Genomic DNA, 20,798 nt, shown 5'->3' on the forward strand with positions numbered 1-20,798 from the left:
ATGAACCAACCAATCAAAGTTCGATAAAAGTCCCATAGTTGTTGAGCCAACCGATAAGAAAACGCCAATATAAATTTTTGGGGACTACTGTAATAAGCAGTCAAATGTCCCCTTCCCTCTCTGAATATTATTAGCTTAAAAAATAAGATAGAATTTCCTGTTCAATTTTATTATGAATTATTTGTTGTTCTAGATTAGCTTGATGGTGTTGAATCTTGTTGAGACTGTAGGGTGGGGTCTGCTTCGCGTAATCAGAGGGTCTACACAGATTATGTTTTTGCAAGAATAAACATAAAAAGAAGCCTTTGACACAAAGAATGAAAAAATACTGCAGATTATCCTTATAATAATGTAACAGGATCTGCTAATCGCTGAACCGATATGGTTCTCCTTTACAATGTAGCTTCTCATGGGTCCTGGGAAGGTTTATAAATATTTTGGGGGAGGGTATAACAACCCTTCTAAGAAGAATCGCCTATAGAAAAAAATAAAGTAAAAGATCCGGGGTGGTCGAAAATAAAAATCCCCATCCTCCCCCTTAATTTTTTTTACTTTTTATAAACATAATTCCTTGGATAAAATAGATCATCTTCTACAAAACCAATCTTTCGGTCATTTTCGCGGGGCCTGTTGAACATGACGTCATTGTCATTTGGCATGCCTTTCAGCCTCAAGACGTCATCATTTGTCATGCCTTTCATCCTCATGACGTCATCATCACTGAATATTGAGTTCTGGGGCCGCTGTGGCTTAAACTCTCTCTTGAATTTGTTTCTTGATCTTGATGCGATGACTCCACTAGGTGGGGCAGGTGGTAGATTAGTATAATGATCTAAATAATATAAATCCTATTGCATAAAGTAGTAAGTTTTTTTGTTGTCTGTTGCTAACCGCTGAACAGATATGGTTCTCCTTTACAATGTAACTTCTGGAAGGGTTTTTAACTACCAAGATACATAATCCCTAGAAAAAATGCCCCTCCCCCCAAAAAAAAAATTGTAAATGGGGGAGGGTCGGCTAATGGTAGGAACATTTTTTAGAGACACTATTAGCTGCTTCAAGAATTTCAAGTCGTTCTATGAAACAGAAAGATGAATATGGAGTTACTTATTTCTTTATTTATATTTTGTAGTAAAAATGCATTTTTACCTGGTCTTGGAGTTCCTATAGAATATTTGACATAAGATGCTGGAGTGGTGTAAGATGTCCTGCAAAACAATCATAAAATACAAATCTTTTAAATTTTTTGATAGGAAAAAATGAAAAAATTACATAAAAGACAGATTTTTTGCAAGTGATCATTTTTAACAAACAGACCAATACATCTCATAGTAGTCAGACTTTTTTAATACTAATAAAATGTATGAAAATTCGGGAGGGAGGGGACATTCGGCTGTTTATTACACTAGTTCCCAAAGTTTTATAATAACGTTTTCTTATACGTTGGCTTAACAACTTTGGGGGCTTCTAGCGAATTTTGATTGGTTGGTTCATTAAGTTAAGTGTTCATTGGTTCAAACGTTTCAACCACTACAGAAGAGGTAAATAAGTGTATCATCACAGGGGTTGTACATCAATTTATCGCCCATTGTCTTAATCCTTTATATCCCTGATAAAACTAAAACCTTGAGTATTGATGATGAGGAGCTGGTGGTAGTTCTTGTTCCTCCAACATCTTGGAAGCAAAAGGACTGACCATATACTTTGGCAGGCTGGGGAAGCTCCACAAGCTTTTAGCATACTTCTGGCGGTCATCTTCAGCCAGCTTCTTCAGGTCAAACTCGTGTTCATGAACTTCTGTTTTATTTTGGCCAAGCTTTTCACTGTGGATGTTGGCTTTGTGTAGTTTCTGGTGTAATTGGCTGTCTACAAAATCTTTGATTTCATTGTTTAGATCTAATTAATAGTAAAAAGTTTTGTTAAAAAAAATATTTTAATAACATTCTAAAAATGGCTCGAAAAATTATTTTGAGTGAAAGGATCAATGTGATTTTTAAAGCCTTTTTAAATAGGAGTTTAACATAACTTTATGAAAAGTGATATAAAACCTGATAAGAAACAAAAGCCAGATAATGTATTATTACTTGGATGTTGCACCAGATTTTCAAGTACTCTGATAAAGTAATACTCCCAGCTGGCTAAAGTAACGATACTCCTATCCACCCCGTTTACCCCATCCACTCCTTTCCTACTGGATGAACGAACTGACCTATGAATGAGGGCCATATTAGCAAGCTAAATAGACGATAAATAATCCCCTGCCAATATATCACAATATATTCTGCATCCTTTTTAAAAACAGACATACATTGACCATGTTGATTAAATTCAAAGTAAAAACTTTTTCTGTCCTGATATAGGTGAAGAATCCCTGATCTTGGCAACAACATATCCAGGTGTCGGCGTGAATATCGGATGTTTTGGCAATTCTGGATTGCTCAGAGGGGGCAGGGTTGAGACAAGGTTATGGGGGCCAGGAGTGGGAGGGAACTGATGAGGGACAGGAGAGGAAGGTAGTTGATGGGAAGCATGTGAAGGAACAGCTGATGGGCTCAGCTGTTCCGGTACAGGTGTAAAACCAGAGGAAGGAGGAAGATGTTGGGGAATCGGAGTTGGAGGGGGGTGATGGGGAAGTGGAGTTGGAGAGTGGTGATGGGGAATAAGAGTTGGAGAGTGGTGATGGGGAATTGGAGTTGAAGAGTGGTGATGGGGAAGAGGAGTTGGAGAGTGGTGATGGGGAAGAGATGTTGGAGAGGGGTGATGGGGAAAAGATGAAGGAGAAAAAAGTTGAAAAACAGGTGTTTGGGAATGATGTTGCTGTTGGGGAATTGCAGTGGAAAATTGCTTTTGTGGTAAGTATCCATGAAAAACATTAAATTGACCAGGGTTTTGTGGCAAAGTCAGCTGATTGTCTACGCCAAACAATGTTCTTCCAGATCTGCTGGTCACTGGTTCAACTTCCTGTTGGGGTTGCTGAGGTATCTCCAGGTCTGATTGCTGGAGGGGTGGTTGGACTTTGGGTGTATCTACCTGTGTCTGCTCTCTTACTAACAACTCTGGCTTTATCTAAAAATTAAGTAAAGTATTTGAATTATGTTTGAGTAAATTAGATTTTAACATTCAAACAATCCTTAATAAAAGTATCAGGAACCCTGTCTGTTTGTACCGAAAGATCCCGCTAATTGCAGAACTAATATGGTACCTCAACCCACCCTATAAAATCTCCCCCTATAAGAAAAATTTTACCACGCCCCCTAATTTTTATTATTTATTTTAGTTCTAAAAAGTTTCTACATTCGCGCTTTACCTGTTGAGGATGCAGCACTGCATGACCTCCAGCTACAAAGTGTCCAGCGTCCAACTGATTCCGAAGCTGTTCGTCCTCATAGTCCAACAGTTTGGACCTGTACTCGTCAGGATAATGGTAGGGCTGGGATTTATAACGGTCTAAATAACTTCTCCGGGGAAGTGATTTGACTAACAGTCCCTGTGAGGGCTTCGTTGGTGGTAATGGTGGCAGTGGTGGAATGGATGTATTTACTTAAATTAAAATTATCTTTATTATTAGCAAAGATCAAATCTTACATGGCAAAATATATATCACTTAGAGCATTACAGACAAACATACAAGTACATTTTGTAATCGGTGCTTATTGGTATAAGGAATCTCACAAAAAAATTCAGCCAACCCACTTGAATAGAAGCCAGGTAATTCATGTTTTCTCAATCCAGTTTCTTACAGACAGACGGACATGTAGATTTGTAGAGTAGCTTCGCTTATTATTTTGTAAGGAGTTATTAGGCCTTGGATTAGGCTGTAGATTTAAATAATTCTTTAATGATCTTAATAAAAAGAATTAAAGATAAGTAAATATTTCACCTTTATTCCTATTTGCTACAGCCGGTAAATATTGGGAAAAAGAAAGGATAGTAGATTAAAAAATAAAAATAAAATTGTGTTAAAATAGGATTACCTTGGGGAATATTGACTTTATCTTTGTCAATATTGACTTCATTGCTTTTTAGTTCTTTTATCTCTACACTTGGTGGCTGTTCTTGGTCATCAGTATCATCATTATAATGACCAGGTAGCTGTTCCTGGCTATGATAATTATAATCTTGCCGTGGCTGAATTTCTAGTGATGAAACGTAGTTTACAGGCTGTTCTTGGTCATGAGCATAATCATGGTGAAGACCCGCTGGCACTTCTTCAATTTTAGGGGGTGGATGGTAATGTGGAATAAGAGGTGGCATGGACTAAAATATATTCAAGAATAAAATGCTGGACAATGGTATCAAACAAAAAGAATTATGTCCATCAGAAGCGAGTGAGGGAATAACTAAAAGATCAAACATACAACATATGTGGATTTAAATCGCTACCAAAAAGGGACGGCTACTTTAAAATATATCTACGGCTAATGTTGGCACTCTTAAGGTTTTCTAGTAAGGTTTAGGTCATCTTTTAAGTTCAAGTAATCGTTCGTGAGGGCCCTAGAGTATTATAACTGAACGTGTTGCCAGATAATCTAAAATTATTAGGATAAGTAACAGACAGCCAACCTTTAACTGTCTCAACTGAGCAGTCTTCAGATAAGATAATAGTATCAATATATGTAGTTACATAAAGATTTACCTTGATAAAAGGCTGATCTGTATGAAGTGGCAACAAAGACACATAAGGATGATTAAGAATCTGTATTGAGCTTGGGGCATGGGGCTCGAACCGTGGCAACTCCTTAACAACCGCCGCAGCCGACTCATCAAACACTGACGGCAACTGCTTTACAAATATACTATTTGGATTCTGTAGTTTAGGAAGCTCTTTGACGTAACTGTGATGATCTATAATTAAAGATGGCGGCGCATGTGAGTGGGCGGAGATGTGTGGAAGCTCTTTTACAATGACATGTGGGGATGGTGGTGAGGGTTTTCTTGATTCTTCTGATGATGCTGTTGAAGTTGATTTTACAGTGGTATCTTCGCTCTCTTGGGGGGAACTTTTTTCAGATTTACCTAAATTAGAAAATATTAATACAGGTGCTGAAGGTAAAAAATGGTACATTGGTTTCCAGTATGGCTTCGAAACCGATTAATATCAGATGGATTAGAACCGGTTCCCAGCCATACTGAAAAATCTTTACAGACAATTTTCCACAAATATTGAAATAAATATTATAAAATCGATACCAGTTTTGTTTTCACAAGCCTACGGTTTTAATCTTTTATTTTTCATTTAAATATACGCGGAAAGCTGTCTATAAGTCGATGCAAAAAATTACTATTATTTTATTTTGTTTATTCAACTAATTAGGTGGCTGCGAACTATTTTACTTTTTGACGACTGATTCGCTTTGAGGCTGCGAATCTGTAGCCGCCACAAAACAGTTAAATTAAGACCGATTTAATTTTAAATAAATGCAACAGTAATCCTTTTTTCAACAATATAATTTTGCAACATTTTTTTATAATAAATCATGCTTAATAAGTGTCAGAATAAAATTATAAATATTAACAAGGATAACAACAAATACAAAAGCCAAGCTGAAAAAAACGAACAATTCAGAATGACAGTGCTTTTGATGTTAAAACTAGAATAACATTAACAACATCCATAAAGCGAAGCTCTGAAACGATAGGACAAACGAACATTAACAATTTTAGAGTGTCAGAACTAAATAAACGGAATATAGGTGTATAAATCTAAACAAAATTGCAAGCATATTTATTGCAAAACTGCTTAGTACAGGATACTGTTTAAGGACATACTTACATTTTTAGGAATCGATTATAGACATGCTTCGCTCATAACATTGTATCTTGTTGTAAAAGGAATAAGTATTAATAAGATAATAATATCATACAAAAATTTGTTATCAAAAAAGTACAAAATCAGCATGTTTTAAATGGACTTACGGACTTTCTGGTAACGATTATAGGGTTATTACGTTTCCTTAATCATACCTTACTGTTATAGGAATCACCATGCAAAGTTTGAAATATATAGGACTATTCTAACATGTATAAATTAATGAAGAGAAATCATTAATTTCATTTTATAAATCTTATCTAATTGTTATAGAATTATAGGGTTATTCATCAAACAGCTTTTTGGATTATATTAAATTGTTACAGGAATCATTATACCAAGTTTGAAATCCATAGAACAATATCATTTAGGATCAAGAGCTATCGGTTAACAACGGAAGGGTAGATGGACAAGATATAAATGTAGAAAATCTTCACTTTCGAAAATGTCAGGGATCTTAAGGAATAAGACAATTGACGATAAATTGTTAAACATTTCCAATGATGATAAACAAAACTAACGCTTCTATAGAATAAAATATTGGTTGAAAAGTTTGGACACTCCAATTTTGAAACCAACTATTCAATATTCATTAAAAGTAACCTAAGTTTTTAAGCCAAGAAACATGGTTATAAAACTTTGGATACCAGTAAAATGCTTTTAGCCATTTTCCTTTTTAAAAATGTTTCTTAAGAAATAAGATTTAAAAGATTCAAACCTAAAACAGATTTGCCCTCCTAAAACAAACTTTTCTTCTTTTTTTTTCAAACCCCCCTGATGAATCGCAGTGCACGCCAATGCTAAATTTTCAAGATAAACATTAAAAATATTTAATGCAATGGAAATTCGCCTTCTTGTTTCATGTTTTCATCTTAAAGTTTTTATTTGAAAAGAAGAAGATATAATTCATTATCTGTAATTATTACTTCCGTATGCGTGAATATCCAGAAGTTGAATAATTTGTTTATTTGTAAACTATAATAAAATTGTGTGTGTGTGTGTGTGTTTGTGTGTGCTTTAGCCCGGTTCAATATTTTGACTTATAGCAAAGGATATAAAATATGGATATTATGACAGAGGAAAAATGTCGTCAATTTAGGTTGCTAACATGGACATCATTTATTGGTCATACCGTTCATCCAGTAGAAGGGGAGGGGAGGGGATAAATAGGGTGGATGAAGGGTATCGTTTTTTTTGCCAGCTACGAGTTTCAATTTATTAGGCTGAAAATCTGGTGAAAAATGCAAGTAAAATATATCCTTAAAGCTATTTTGTTTTCTAGGTAAGTTTTCTTCTTTTTTATTGAATCTTAATCAATAATTTACCAAAACCATATTTTGAATACATGTTTCTTCGCACCTAGACTCTAAGGCTTTTGCTCTAGAATAGAGTGGGGGGGGGGGGTGGGTTCCACCTCCACTATTTATTTTAGCAATAAAAAAACACATTTTTTTCAAAGGATCCAACTTCTAAAAATTTACTTGGTCTATTTTGGCACAAAAGTGATGGATGATGAATTTTGTGATTAAGTTGTATATTACCGAAATAGGGTGACCAAAAATATAACATAGACCCTAAAAAAGCATTAAAATTAATTACACTAAAATGGATATCAAATTGGAAATTACAAAATAAACAATTATGCACTTTTAAAACGACCAGAAACTCATCTAGTCCAAACTGTTCCTTTTAGTACAGACTCCAGTGTCTAATTATGAAAAAGCTAAGCTTTTAAAACTCAGAGAGGACGGGGATGTCCTGTTTATAACCATGTTATCTTATTCGTTGGCTTAAAAGCTTTAGTTACTTTCATTGAATGTTGATTGATTGATTCCAAACTACTAGTGAAGGGGTAATTTCTTATCATTATTAAGGATTTGCATTAATTTATCGTCTTTTGTCTTATCCCTTAAGATCCCTATTAAAAACTCGACACTTGCATGTATGTAAGTTATGCAAGAGTGGACAAGAATATGATGACAATGGATATAGAATATATGTGGATATTATGACAAGGGAAAAATTGTCGTCAACTTAGGTTGATACCATCGAACTCATTTATTGGTCAGTTCGTTCATCCAGTAGAAAGAGAGGGGATGGGGTAAAGGGTACCGTGGCTCAACATGTAGCGCATCCGCTCGACGTCAGGAAGGTGATAGGTACGAATCTCAAAACGACACCGCGTCATAACTAAAGGCGTTAAAAATGGTTCCTACGGCAGCAATGTCAGGTGCACGACATAAATAGGGGGAATGCCTTGGCCCAAAACAGGCGCAACTCACTACCATGCACATTTAGGACTACTCAAACAATGATCGTGCATTCAAAGGGTTGGTTGTCTGATGGCAAATGGACCGCAATCATAGGGCTTAGGGCTGACAACCCTATCCAATATCCATAAAAAAGCCACATTGTTACAGGAACACTGACAAATTGTCAGCGGCCTATGCTCCCACTGTGGAGTGAAAAGGGCTTGTTGCTGTTTTGTTACAGGGAGTATCGTTATTGTAGCCTGCTTCGAGTTTCACTTTATTAGAGTACATGAAAATCTGGTGTAATATCCAAGTAATAATATATCCATTATGATGATTTAATACTCTAGCAACAACAATTCTCGGTTCATTTAATTATCCACCGCTGGTAAAGAGCTGTTACAGAGACATAACAACATATTTATAAACAAGGATGACAACATCCATAAAAGCTGATATCTAAAATCTGAAGGAAGGACAAATGAACAATAATTCTTGTAGAGTGTTAGAACTTAATAAGCAGAACATTAATTTGCGAGTCTATACAAAATTGCACATAAATTTGTTGCAAAATTGCTAACATACAGGACACCGTAAAAGGACATACTTTTATTTTTAGGATTTAATTAAAGTCATGCTTCGATTATCATATTGTAAATTATTGCCCTAGGAATCATTATTCCAAAAATCAGATGAATAGGATAATTAAATCATAAAAATGCTGTTCTCCAAAAAGTTAAAAATGGACGTACTTACCGAACCTTATTATAGAAAAGCTTCGCTTTTAACAAGGACACTTATGTATATTCGTAAGTAGCACAGACATAAAAAAAACTTTAAAAAATGTCTATATATGGTTTAAAAAATCATATAATTCAAATAAAAATAATTTATTACTAAAATATGAACTTAAAATGTAATAGCTTTTACTTTTTAGAATACTAGTGGCTAAGCCCCCTAGAAGCCTCTAGGGGCATTTAAAGTGGGAGGGAGAAAAATCAACCCTCCCTTTTTATTCAATTTGAGTTTTAAAAAGAAAAAGTAAAAATAACATTTTTTGGGAAGGTGAACATTTTTATTGGGAGGATGGAGATACCCTTCCCCTAAATAGTTTAAAAACCTTCTCTGGAACCTATACAAACCTTCACTGTAATGGAGAAACATATCAGTTCAGCGGTTTGCGAGATCCTTCGCTATAGACTAAAAAGCTTAATACTTCATATAATAGGATAAACTTAAACTTTTGAATATTTTATTTAAAGGCGTACAGAAAGTGGTTTATCGACCCTTCTGGCTTAATTACGGAGGGTGAATGTACTCCCCGAACCCCCCCCCCCCCCACTTGAAAAGGGTTTACACCCACTGTTACAGTCCCCTAAAATGTCCCCCCCCCCCTTCTAGTAAAACACAGTGCACGCCACTGCTTGTACCAAACATTTATGAATATCTTGTGGTAAAAATGATTGCATTTATTGTTGTTTGATGAATATAAGTAGTTTTTTTTTAAATGCAAAGCTTTTCTTCATTTTGACATTTTCTAACTACTCTATTTCTAGGGTATGTCTGCCAGCCATTCTGTCATAATAATTCATTTATCAGTATGCCTTCATTGCCGATGAATATCCGCTAGATTAGTTCCGAGCCACAGTGAAAAATCATGTACAGCATCGTGTTAAAGACAATTTTTCACGAATATTAAAATAAAAATAATTATATACCAATTTTGTTCGCCCGGGCCATTAATTAAAAAAATATAATACGATGCGATGGATAACTATTCTTTTAACGAATCTATAAAAAAAAACACTATTGCTTCAAGTAAAGTAAACTAATAATAAAGTGGTAAATTCATAGATTTATTGACAATACCTATGAAAAAATATTTAGTCTTCGGACAAAAATGGTCAATGCTATAGTCATGGAATAGTTCATTTACATATAAACTTAATTTTTATTATTTCCGTTTTAAATCAAATTTTAATAAATAAGCAAATGATAGAATTATGTATCATCCTTGTTTAACTTTATGTACATAAACGACCAAAACATAAAGGCTATCATCGGTTTCTTTGCAGTTCTTACATTTCCTAATTGTTGTACTTTACATATTCTATTCTAATCGATATATTATTACTTGAATGTTGCACCAGATTGGCATGTACTCTGATTAAGTAATACTCGCAGCTGGCTAAAATAACGATTCCCTCAATTAACTCCCTTTATCTCATTACCTCCCCTCCTACTCGAAGAACAACCGACAAATAAACGGGTTCCATGTTAGCAAGCTAAATTCACAACAATTTTTCCCCTGACATAATATCCACGTACATTCTACATCTATTGCCACAGTTTTTAATTTAAATACAGCCCCAGCCCTAACCCTCATGGGACATCCAACATCCAAGGGGGGGGGGGGAGGGTAAAGAGGTAATCCCCCCCCAAAGCTTTTCTATAATTAGGGTAGGTCCGTCCTTCCGTAATTTAGATATGTTAGATTTGTGCCATCGATTTAAATCTTTGTATGATGGTTTCTATATCAGTTAGATACAATTTAGGAAACCGTTTAATAGCTTCACTTTTATGGATGTTGCCATTCTTGTTTAACAATAAAACATATCAAGAATTGATGCATCGCCAATAAAAAAAATGATGTGTATGGGAATATTTGACAAATGTTTGGTGAAATTTCACTATTTTTTTTCTAATAGTATAATTGCAAAGATTTTATCCATCATAAAATAATAAGATTTAGAAGTTTTCTTAATATTGTATACTAATTAAGTAGAAAGTAGTGTGTATGTCCATTAAGATTTCACAAACAACAGTACCGTTCTTTCTAAAATTTTCTTTAATTATCTTTTTCTGTATAAAATAAATAGGAAATAAATAAACAAAGATGACAATTTCCATAAAAGTAAAGCCCTAAAGGGGCAATCGGCAATAACTCTTGTATAGAACTTAATAAGCAGAACATTAATTTATTATTCTAAACAAATTGTATGTTTTGTTGCAAAATTACGTAAATATAGGATTCTGTAAAAGGGCATACTTTCAATTTTAGGATTTGATTATAGGAAGCATTATACAAAGTTTAAAATCGATAGGACAATTATTACAAACCTAACTTAACGTCACGGACGGACGGACCGAATTTATTCATAGAAAAGGTTCACTTTTTAAAAAAGACATACAAAATAAAAATAAAATATAAATTTATAATTGAGTATTCATATAATTTTTAACCACATTTGGCATAACAAATTTGCAATGTAAATGAAAACAAATAGCTGTTAATAAATCACTTATTTTTTCATTAGCATAAAAATTAATATAGCTATACTAGAAAATCTCAGCCTTAAAATCAAAAGTATCTTCTAGCAATATCAGCAGACCTAAGAATAAAAAGTGTACGAGTTTTCCCTTAAGCTGAGCAAACAATGTGCCGTCGGATGCAGTAAGTTATAGAGTAGCTGTTCTACTTGAAAAAATATATAGGAATATTTATAAAAAAAATATAAAACACTATAAACTGATATACATGCCCTCACTCATTCGTTGGCTTAAAATAATCTACTTACTTCTCTTAAATCCCGATTGGTTGTTGAAACTTTTAACCAATAGTTTTATACGGAAAGCCAAGTTTTGTTTAAATTATTGGGGATCAACACTTATTTATCATCAATTGTCTTATCTCTTGAAGTTCCTGATATTGGCATGCTTAAATTCAAAATAGTTATGATTCTAAAATTTATGTATATAACAATTAATCCATATAAACATCTTTATTGTTTCCCTATCAATTGTTATTTGTCAAATATGAAATCAATTGAAGAGATGAAATATTGAAACTAAGCGTGTAAAAGTCTTTTGTAATAAAATCGATATATTATTATTATTATTACTTGGATGTTGTACAAGATTTTCATGTACTCTGAAAAGTGATAAAGTGATGATCGCATCTGGCTAAATTAACGACCCCCCCCCCCTTCCTCACATCCACCACCTGTATTTTCATCCCCTTCTACTAGATGAACGAATTGACCATTAAATGAGGTCCATTAGCAAGCTAATTTGACGACAAATTGCCCCCTGTCAATATATCCACGTATATCCTATCCTATTATATAAAGTAGTAAGCGTTTTTTGTCTGTCCCGAAGGATCTCGCTAACCGATGAACCGATATTGTTCTCCTTTACAATGAAGCTTCTTATAGGTCCTGGGAAGGTTTTAAACTATTTTTTGGGAGAGTGTCTTCACCCCCCTCCCCCCCCACAAAGAAATAAATTTTTTTTTTACTCTTTTGAAACTCAAATTTAAAATGGAATGAGGTCGACTTTTCCCCTCCTACCTTAAGTGCCCCTAGAGGCTTCTAGGGGGAGTAGCCGCTAGTATCCATTTATAGTAACAACATGCACTCTTAAAAAAGAAATAATATTTTGGATTACAATTTGTTTTTATAGTATGGCTACTCCCAGGGATCTAAAGGGGTAAGACAATGACCGATAAATTGATATGTATCTCCAATGGTGATACACAAAATTGCCCGTTCTATAGATTACAATAAGTGGTTGAAACATTTGGACACTCAAATGAACCAACCAATCAAATTTCAATAAAAATCACCAATGTTATTAAGCCAAAGAGTAAAAAGACGTAATTATAAACTTTGTTGACTAGAGTCATAAACAGACCATTTATTCTTCTTTCCTATGCTACTCTACATGTGATTGGTTATAATTATAATTATATATTTATATTTTTTCCCTTTCTTTATAGTACTTAATTATACTTAACCTAAGTCTCAGGGATCTTAAGGGATAAGACAATGGATGATAAATGATTTACATCCCTAATTACAATCAATAAAATTACCCATTCGGTAGATTGAATCCATTGGTAAGAATGTAACTATATAAAGTCCTCAAAATTTTATTAGGCCAACAAATACTGAGAAAACTTTTGAGTCCCGTATGATATTTTTTCTTAGAGTACAAGGCATTAATAGCAGGGAGGGAGGGGACATTGGGCTGTTGATTACACTAGTCCCCAAAGTTTTTTATTAAAGTTTTCTTAGTCGTTTGCCTAACAACCTTGGGGACTTTCATTTAGTTTTGATTGGTCGGTTTATTTAGTTGAGTGTCCAAACTTTTTAACAACGAATTGTTATATGAGGGTATTTTTTTTCATTGGGGATTTACATCAATTTATCGGCCATTGTCTTATCCTTTAGATTCCTGATCAATAGTGTATATATTAAATACATGTTCGGTTCGTCTTTTATTAAATGCTTTTAAATTAATGGCTGTTTTACTGTCCGTGTCTTTTTTTTTTAGATCTGAATGTAAGTATAAACAAGGATGACAACATCCATAAAAGCGAAGCTCTGAAATAGAAGGACAAACGAACATTAACACTTATAGAGTGTCAGAACTGAATAAGCAGATTACTATTGCATAAGTATAAACGAAATTGTAAGTAAATTTGTTGAAAAACTGTATAAATACATAATACTATTTAAGGACATACTTACATTTTAGGACTTAATTTTAGAGATGCTTCGCTTATATTATTGTACCTTGTAATAGGAATCAGTGTTCCAAAAATAAGATGAATCGGATAATTCTAACATACAAAAATTTGATGTCAAAAAAGTAAAAATTCAACATGTTTAAAATGGACATTTTGGTAATGACTATAGAGTTGCTACGCTTTCTAAATAGTACCTAACTACTACAGGAATCACCATGCAGAGTTTGAAATCGATAGGATAATTCTAACATGCCTAAATTAACGAAAAGAGCTAACCGTGACGGACTGACCCTAATAATAGAAAATCTTCGCTTTTAAAAAATAATCCGCGATGTCACGGTATAACGGTTGTGTCTGATAATGGATATAGGATATACGTGGATATTATGACAGGGGAAGAATTGTCGTCAATTTAAGTTGCTAACAAAAGGTTCTCATTTATTGGTTAGTTCGTTCATACAGTAGGAGGGGGATAAATTTCTTTAATTTCTTTAATTTAGCCAGCTAGGAGCTTTACTTTATTAGAGTACACGAAAATCTGGTGCAACATCCAAGTAATAACAAATCCATTTGTCTGATTAACACAAATGTTTATTATGGTTGAAGTTATAGAAATCCAGATAGATAGAAGGGATAAGCCATTTGGAAGTGTGTATTTTTTGTTTTAATTCCAAAATAAAAGAAGTGGGTCATTGGTAAAATTTCTAAAGTGGCTGTTTAATTTAATATAAGCTCAAGTTGTATGGACCTTTCCGTTTGCTTTCTGTCTTTTTGTCGCGACTTGGCTGTGTTAATATTTCTGACGCTATTGGCTGATGTTGAAAGACCCAATTGAAAGTTGTCATTGGGTCCCTAATTTCCCCTCTATTCTTTTACTTTAATGCCTTGACTAATTTTGGGAAAAGTCCCTTTCGTGGCAACGCACCTTAAGGGGCGATTCGTCGTATTTTTAAACTGGCTTTTAATAGATTATTTTAGGTTAGGTTAGGTTATATTGGGTTAGGTGATTGCCTCGCAGGGTTAGAGCCCCCCGCAGGGGTTAGGAATAGGAGAAAGGCTACTGTGAAAAATACGAAGAATCGCTCCTTAAGGTGCGTTGCCACGAAAAGGACTATACCCTTAATTTCTAGTGTTCATAAATTATCTTTTTTTATACTCAATAATTATTAGAAATCGATTATACTGAAACCCTTAAAAAAACGACCCACAGACGATTTCTAGGATAGATAAAATTTATATTAATTAATACAAGTGGCTTCATTTCTTGACTCGATCTTATCTATTTCGAAGAAAATAAAATAATTCTAGACAGCATAAATAATGATAACATTAAAATTAATTATGAAATAATTTACTTATGTTTTTTTGTTTGTCCTTATGGTCAAAGATTATCCTTACTAATTATATAATAAACGAGTGTGTGTGTGTGTGTGTGTGTGTGTCTGTGTATGTATGTGTGTGTGTTTGTGTGTGTGTGCTTGAGTGAATTTTAGATAAACAAAATGATTAAATAGAAAACAAGGATGATAAAGTTTCAAGGGTACATTCTTTAAAATTGTCTTTTTTTGGTGCCTAGCATAGAACCACCCTTCGCCCCCATCCCCCCCTACCCCTCAATATTAAAAATAAGGAGGTGGTTTGTATCTTCTTCCATGCCTAACATACCCTGTATCCAATATAACCTAATCTAGCCTTACCAAAACTAAAAGACCAATAAATTTTCTGGCATTTTCAATTTGAGTTTTAAAAAGTAAAATTAAAAAAGGATAACCTCACTCAAAATAGTTAAAAACCTTTCCTGGACAAAAGCTTTACTGTAACGGAGAAAAATATCGGTTCAGCAGTTAGAGATATCCTTCGTTACAAACAAAAAAAGCTTACTACTTTATATAAAAGGATGACAATTTTATTGAAATTTAAAAAGTTAATTAGAGAGTAGCTATGATAAAAACTGTAAGTAGTCATGATTTGTGATTTTTTTTTTTGGGGGGGGGGGAGGATTTTTCATTTTTTAGTGTGGTTGGGGGAGTGCTGCCCCTCCAATAAAATAGCTTAAAACCACCACAGGACCAGTAGGTATATTCCCTGAAGAGTAGAGCCCAATCGGTTCAGTGGTTACTGAGATCTTAAGCTTCAGATTGAAAGAAAGACATCGTTCTACTTTTTATTATACTAGCGGCTACGCCCCTAGAGGCCTCTAGTGGCACTTTGAATGTTTTTTTTATTTAAAATATCTAATTACAGAAATAATTGGTTTATGTTTCGTTGGAGTCTCTTTTTCGAGAGGGGTAATTTTTTTCTAGGGGCGATTTCTCCTGATAGGGTGGTGGTACCCTCCCCCAAAATAGTTATAAACCTTCCCGGGACTTATGAGAAGCTACCCTGTTAAGGAGAACCCGATCGGTTCAGCGGTTAGCGAGATCCTTCGCTACAAACAGACAAACACACAAACACACAAACACACAAACAAACAGACAGACATCGTTCTACTTTGTATTATAGATATTATGACAATTTAATGCAATTTAAGTAGGTAAGAAGTTAGTTGGAGAGTAGCTATTAAATGATAAAAACTGTAAGTAGTCATGATTTGTGATTGTAGAGAGCAAGAATAAATTTTGCAACAAAATTTATTAAAAGCGAAGCTTTTCTTCAATACCTTATGTACGTCAGTAACGAGAGTTATATAGGTTTAAAGGATTTTGGTAAGTTGATTTCTCACAAATATACTTAAAGATTACAATCATGAAAGAACCCGACTTCCAAACTCTCTTTCAATTACTTCTTACGAATGAATTAATTATTACTTAGATATTTCACCAGATTATCATGTACTCTAATAAAAGTGAAACTAGTAGCTGGCTAAAATAACGATTGCCCAATCCAGCTCTTTTACCCCATCTCCTCCCCCCCCTTACTGGATGAACGAACTGGCCAATAAGTAATGTCCATGTTAGCAACCTAAATTGAGGGCAATTTAATTTCTGTTATAATATCAACGTATATTTTATATCCATTTTTTAAGTCGTAATATTTAAAGCGCAGTAAATTCTAAACACAATTTTGCCTTTCATGGCCTGAATGATTATTCATTCAAAGCATATTTTGGAATTTAATCTTTGCTTTTGGAATGTTGTGATCCTTGTTTTATATAAAATATACATATTACATTTAGTCAACATATGGTTATAAAGATACACACACGTATTATGGTTTATGTGCTACAAATGGTAATGAATAATAGTTATATATCGTATCGTATTATAGACAGCTTTCCGTGGATATATAAATGAAAAATTATAAGATTATAAGTTTTGACTGAAAGCCTGGGATAACAAAAATGGTATTAATTTTATGATTTTTATTTCAATATTCGTGGAAAATTTTCTGTAATACGATGCTGTATATGATTTTTAAGTATGACTGAGAACCAGTTCTAATCCACCGGATATTAATCATTTTCGAAGCCATACTAGAATATAAAAAGTAAAAGTATTTTTAAAATATCACACTTAACTACTGTACCTTTGTTAATAGTTATCTTTACAAAAGTTGATATAAATTAGTGTTGGTTTACAAAGAATGGGGCACAACAAAAGTATAAAAAGTTGCTCAATTTTAGGACCGTAAGCAACAATAAGTGGTCAAGTACAGTAAACACATAATTATTAGGATTGCAGAATTATATGTAGTACGTTGTACCACTACTCAGGGGGGGAGTTTTAAACTAGTCCCCAATGTTTTATAATAACTTTTCTTATTCGTTGGCTAAACAATTTTGGGAACTTTTATTGAATTTTGATTGTTTTTTTTCATTAAGTTGGGTGTCCAAACGTTACAACCACTAATTGTAATCTACAGAAGTAAAAATTTTGTTTATATCATTTATCGGCCATTCTCTTATCAATTTTGATTCCTGGTAGTACTACTTCTGCACTAAAAAGATAAAAAAACTATTTATAAAACTCTTGATTTTTCCCACTTTGAATTTTATTATGGGTTTAGTAAATTTTTAGTTTATCGATTTTTAAAAATCTGTCACTGATTAAGAATTGTTTTGTATTTCCTTAAAACTTTTTTACAGTATATGATACAAATAAATGGGCTCTCTTTAATGAGAAGCAAACAAATTGCTCTATTTTAAAAACCCGTTTATAACCATTTATGTTATGTACTATAATTATAACTAGCAGCTACGCCCCTAGAGGCCTCTAGTGACACTTTAAATGTTTGTTTCCTTACTTCAAGAATGTCTATGTTGCGTTCAAGTCACTACGTAAATCTAAAATTTTTTCGATTTTTTTGTGATTTCTCTAGGGAGGGTGGTGGTAAAGTGGAGAACTCAAATAGTTATCGAAATCCTAAGCTACTAAATAACCTTACTACTTTATATAATACAAACATTATTGCTAGAATCAATTAAATAATAAGTAAAAGTAAAGCAAAATAAAAAAGACAACCAATCCTTTGATTGAACGACCTTTTTTTGTACGTCCTAACTGTGCATGTTCATAAGATACGCCCATTTATGGGTCAATGCTTCCCGCCACCTACTCTAACCCATTGTAACACAGACCCTGACAAAGAAGCAGAATCTACCATACCACATAAAACTTTAAAACCCTTAATTTAACCCCATCAAAATTTAAAAAATATGAATTTAATTACCTCTATCAAACCTTAGAAACCCATCAATTTACCCTCCTCAAAATAAAAGCTTGGATGTCCCTGCCCGTATGAACATAATTACCCTTGTGCTGAATTTGAATTCGACATTCTGGCGACTGTCAAACAAAGTATACATACAGTATAAGTAGAAATTTAAATGTAATTATGTTAGTATACAGGGGCGTCCAAGCTTTTTTTTTTGGGGGGGGTAAAAAATTTTAGGGGGGGGGGGTAATTCGTGTTTGGGGGGGGTAAAAAGTCGCGCGAAGCGCGCCGAAATTTTTTTTTACCCCCCCCAAAATTTTTACCCCGGGGGTAAAATTTGATTGGGGGGGGTAATTAACCCCCCTAAAGTCTGTTGGGGGGGGTAATTACCCCCCTCAAACTAATTTACCCCGGGGGTAAAATTTTTGGGGGGGGGTAATTTGATTATGTAAAAAAAGCACCTACCTAATCTATTAAGTTAATAAGTACTATCCTATAACATAAAGTAGTAAGTAAGGTTTATTTGACTATAGCTTCAGATTTCATTACTTTTAATATTGAGTTCTCCTTTTTAGGAAAGCTTCACATAGATCCCATGATGGTTCCACACTATTTTTCTCCTCCCTTTTTACCCTTTAGAAAACACGAGTTCTTAGATGCTAAGGGCGCCACTACTATTCAAATATATAGTAGTATCTCATTCTTTAGAACATAAAAATACAATAATTAACTCACTAACCAATGAACCAATATGATTATACTTTAAAGTAAAGCGTCTTATAGGTCCTGGTAAGTTTTATAACTAGTTTTGAGACACCCTGACATCCTCCCCAAAGAAATCGCCTATAGAAATTCTTTTTCATTATTTAATGAAATATTTAATTTAGTTAGGTATCTATTTTATGGAATCTTCAGTGCTTTACAATTACATCATAGATCCCCGGGATGGTTTTAGCCCTTATAAAGGCCCAAGCAAATAAAACATGATCAAACTATTAAATTTTTTGTTATCATGGTTAAGAACTGTTTTAACTGGTTGGACTATATTGGGGTATAGTCCCTTTTGTGGCAACGCTCTTTAAGGGGCGTTTCTTCGTTTTTTTCACACAAGTTTCTCTCCTATTTCTAGCCCCTGCGGGGGGCCAATTGCTTAACCATGTGGGGCAATCACATAAACCAATATAACCTATCTAAAATAAACTATCAGTAAAATTTTTTTTTAAAGAACATTCAATTTGGGGGGGGGGGTTAATACCCAACCCAAAAAAATTTTTTTAAAGAACATTTATTTTGGGGGGGGGTATTTTGGGCACCCCCAAGGTAGGGGTAATTTTTTTTTGGGGGGGGTATTGTTCACAAAACTTTGGGGGTGCCAAATGGCCCATTACCCCCCCCCCTTGGACGCCTATGTTAGTATAATAGAAAACTGAAAATTAACGGCATAGGTGTTTTTCAATTTTATTATGACATGCGATTACATGTTTTTACATGTGTGTATGTGTGTTTGTGTTTGTTTGTATATTTTGTGTGTGTGTGTGTGTGTGTGTGTGTATGTGTATGTGTATGTGTGTGTATAAACGTAATAAAAGTGAAAACAATCCAAAATGAAAAATTTTATTATGCATCTTTGATTTGTTAATATCAGAAGATTAAGATTAATTTCTGAAAATTAGGGAAAATATTTCAGATTTTTCTCTCTTTCTTGATTGATGTCTTACTCTTACTTGAACAAGGATGACAACATCCATAAAAGCGAAGCTATGAAGTAGTATAACGGACGAACATTAACTCCTATAGAGTGTCAGAACTGAATATACAAAATATGAATATAAAAGTTTTGACAAAATTATACGTAAATTTGTTGCAAAACTTCTTAAGTACAAAATTTTGTTTAAGGACATACTGACATTTTTAGGACTTGCTTATAGAGATGCTTCGCTTATAATATTGTACCTTATTGTATTAGGAATCAGTACTCTAAAAATTATATCAATCGGATAATTATATCATATAAAAAATTTTTTGTTAAAAAATCCAAAAAAATCTACGTATTTAAAATGAACGTACGGACATTCTAGTAACGATTATAAAGTTGCTACGCTTTCTAAATTGTACCTAACCACTACATGAATCATCATATTAAGTTTGAAATCGATAGAACAATTCTAACATGCCTAAATTAACGAAAAAAGCTAACCGTTACGTACGGACGGACGTTCGGACCAACCCTAATTATAGAAAAGCTTTGCTTATAAAAATATTCTTCGTTTTAGAAGCTTAGCTACTCTATAAGTAAAGCATGTCTGACCACAAAATTACAAAATCATTTAGAAAACAATAAACAAACCTCAGGATGATATGATTATAAACTTTAAAAATTACTCCAAAAGACACCAAACCTTATTTTTATCTTATACCATCTCAACTAAGAGTTGCTTCCATTCAGGGATCTAAAGGGATAAGACAATGGCCGATAAATTAATGTACTATTGTACATCCTAAATCAAGATACACAAAATTGCCTCTTCTTGTAGGTTAGATTAGTGGTTGAAAC

At 33.6% G+C, this 20,798-nt stretch overlaps 3 protein-coding genes across 3 annotated transcripts in view; all 3 read right to left on the bottom strand.

The window, feature by feature from the left end:
- Spf45 (splicing factor 45) overlaps nt 1-20,798 on the bottom strand; it is a 79,470-nt gene that overhangs the window by 27,579 nt on the left and 31,093 nt on the right. The gene's annotated exons all lie outside the window — the stretch shown is intronic.
- LOC145315557 (uncharacterized) lies at nt 549-2,226 on the bottom strand. The gene is made up of 4 exons (XM_080155538.1): nt 2,193-2,226; nt 1,626-1,896; nt 1,150-1,208; nt 549-832 (listed from the first exon to the last, which is right to left on the bottom strand). Exons 1-4 carry the CDS (start codon nt 2,224-2,226, stop codon nt 549-551), a joined length of 648 nt encoding a protein of 215 aa, XP_080011664.1.
- LOC145315558 (uncharacterized) overlaps nt 2,329-20,798 on the bottom strand; it is a 32,628-nt gene continuing 14,158 nt past the window's right edge. Inside the window, exons 6-9 of the mRNA XM_080155539.1 lie at nt 4,637-5,016; nt 3,975-4,257; nt 3,308-3,540; nt 2,329-3,066 (exon numbers count right to left, since the gene is read on the bottom strand). Of these exons, the coding sequence (XP_080011665.1) occupies nt 2,329-3,066; nt 3,308-3,540; nt 3,975-4,257; nt 4,637-5,016 (1,634 nt within the window). The remainder of the gene's footprint in view (nt 3,067-3,307; nt 3,541-3,974; nt 4,258-4,636; nt 5,017-20,798) is intronic.

Source organism: Acartia tonsa, chromosome 4 (genome assembly GCF_053477335.1).
Source record: "Acartia tonsa isolate MP-2025a chromosome 4, ASM5347733v1, whole genome shotgun sequence".
In the NCBI taxonomy this organism is placed as follows: domain Eukaryota; kingdom Metazoa; phylum Arthropoda; class Copepoda; order Calanoida; family Acartiidae; genus Acartia; species Acartia tonsa.

Coding starts and splice junctions, on each gene's coding strand:
- LOC145315557 (XM_080155538.1), bottom strand. CDS start 2,226: ATGGCCCTCATTCATAGGTCAGTTCGTTCATCCA. Junction 1,897..2,192: donor TAGGTCAGTTCGTTCATCCA/GTAGGAAAGGAG, acceptor ACTATTAATTAG/ATCTAAACAATGAAATCAAA. Junction 1,209..1,625: donor CCTCATCATCAATACTCAAG/GTTTTAGTTTTA, acceptor ATTGTTTTGCAG/GACATCTTACACCACTCCAG.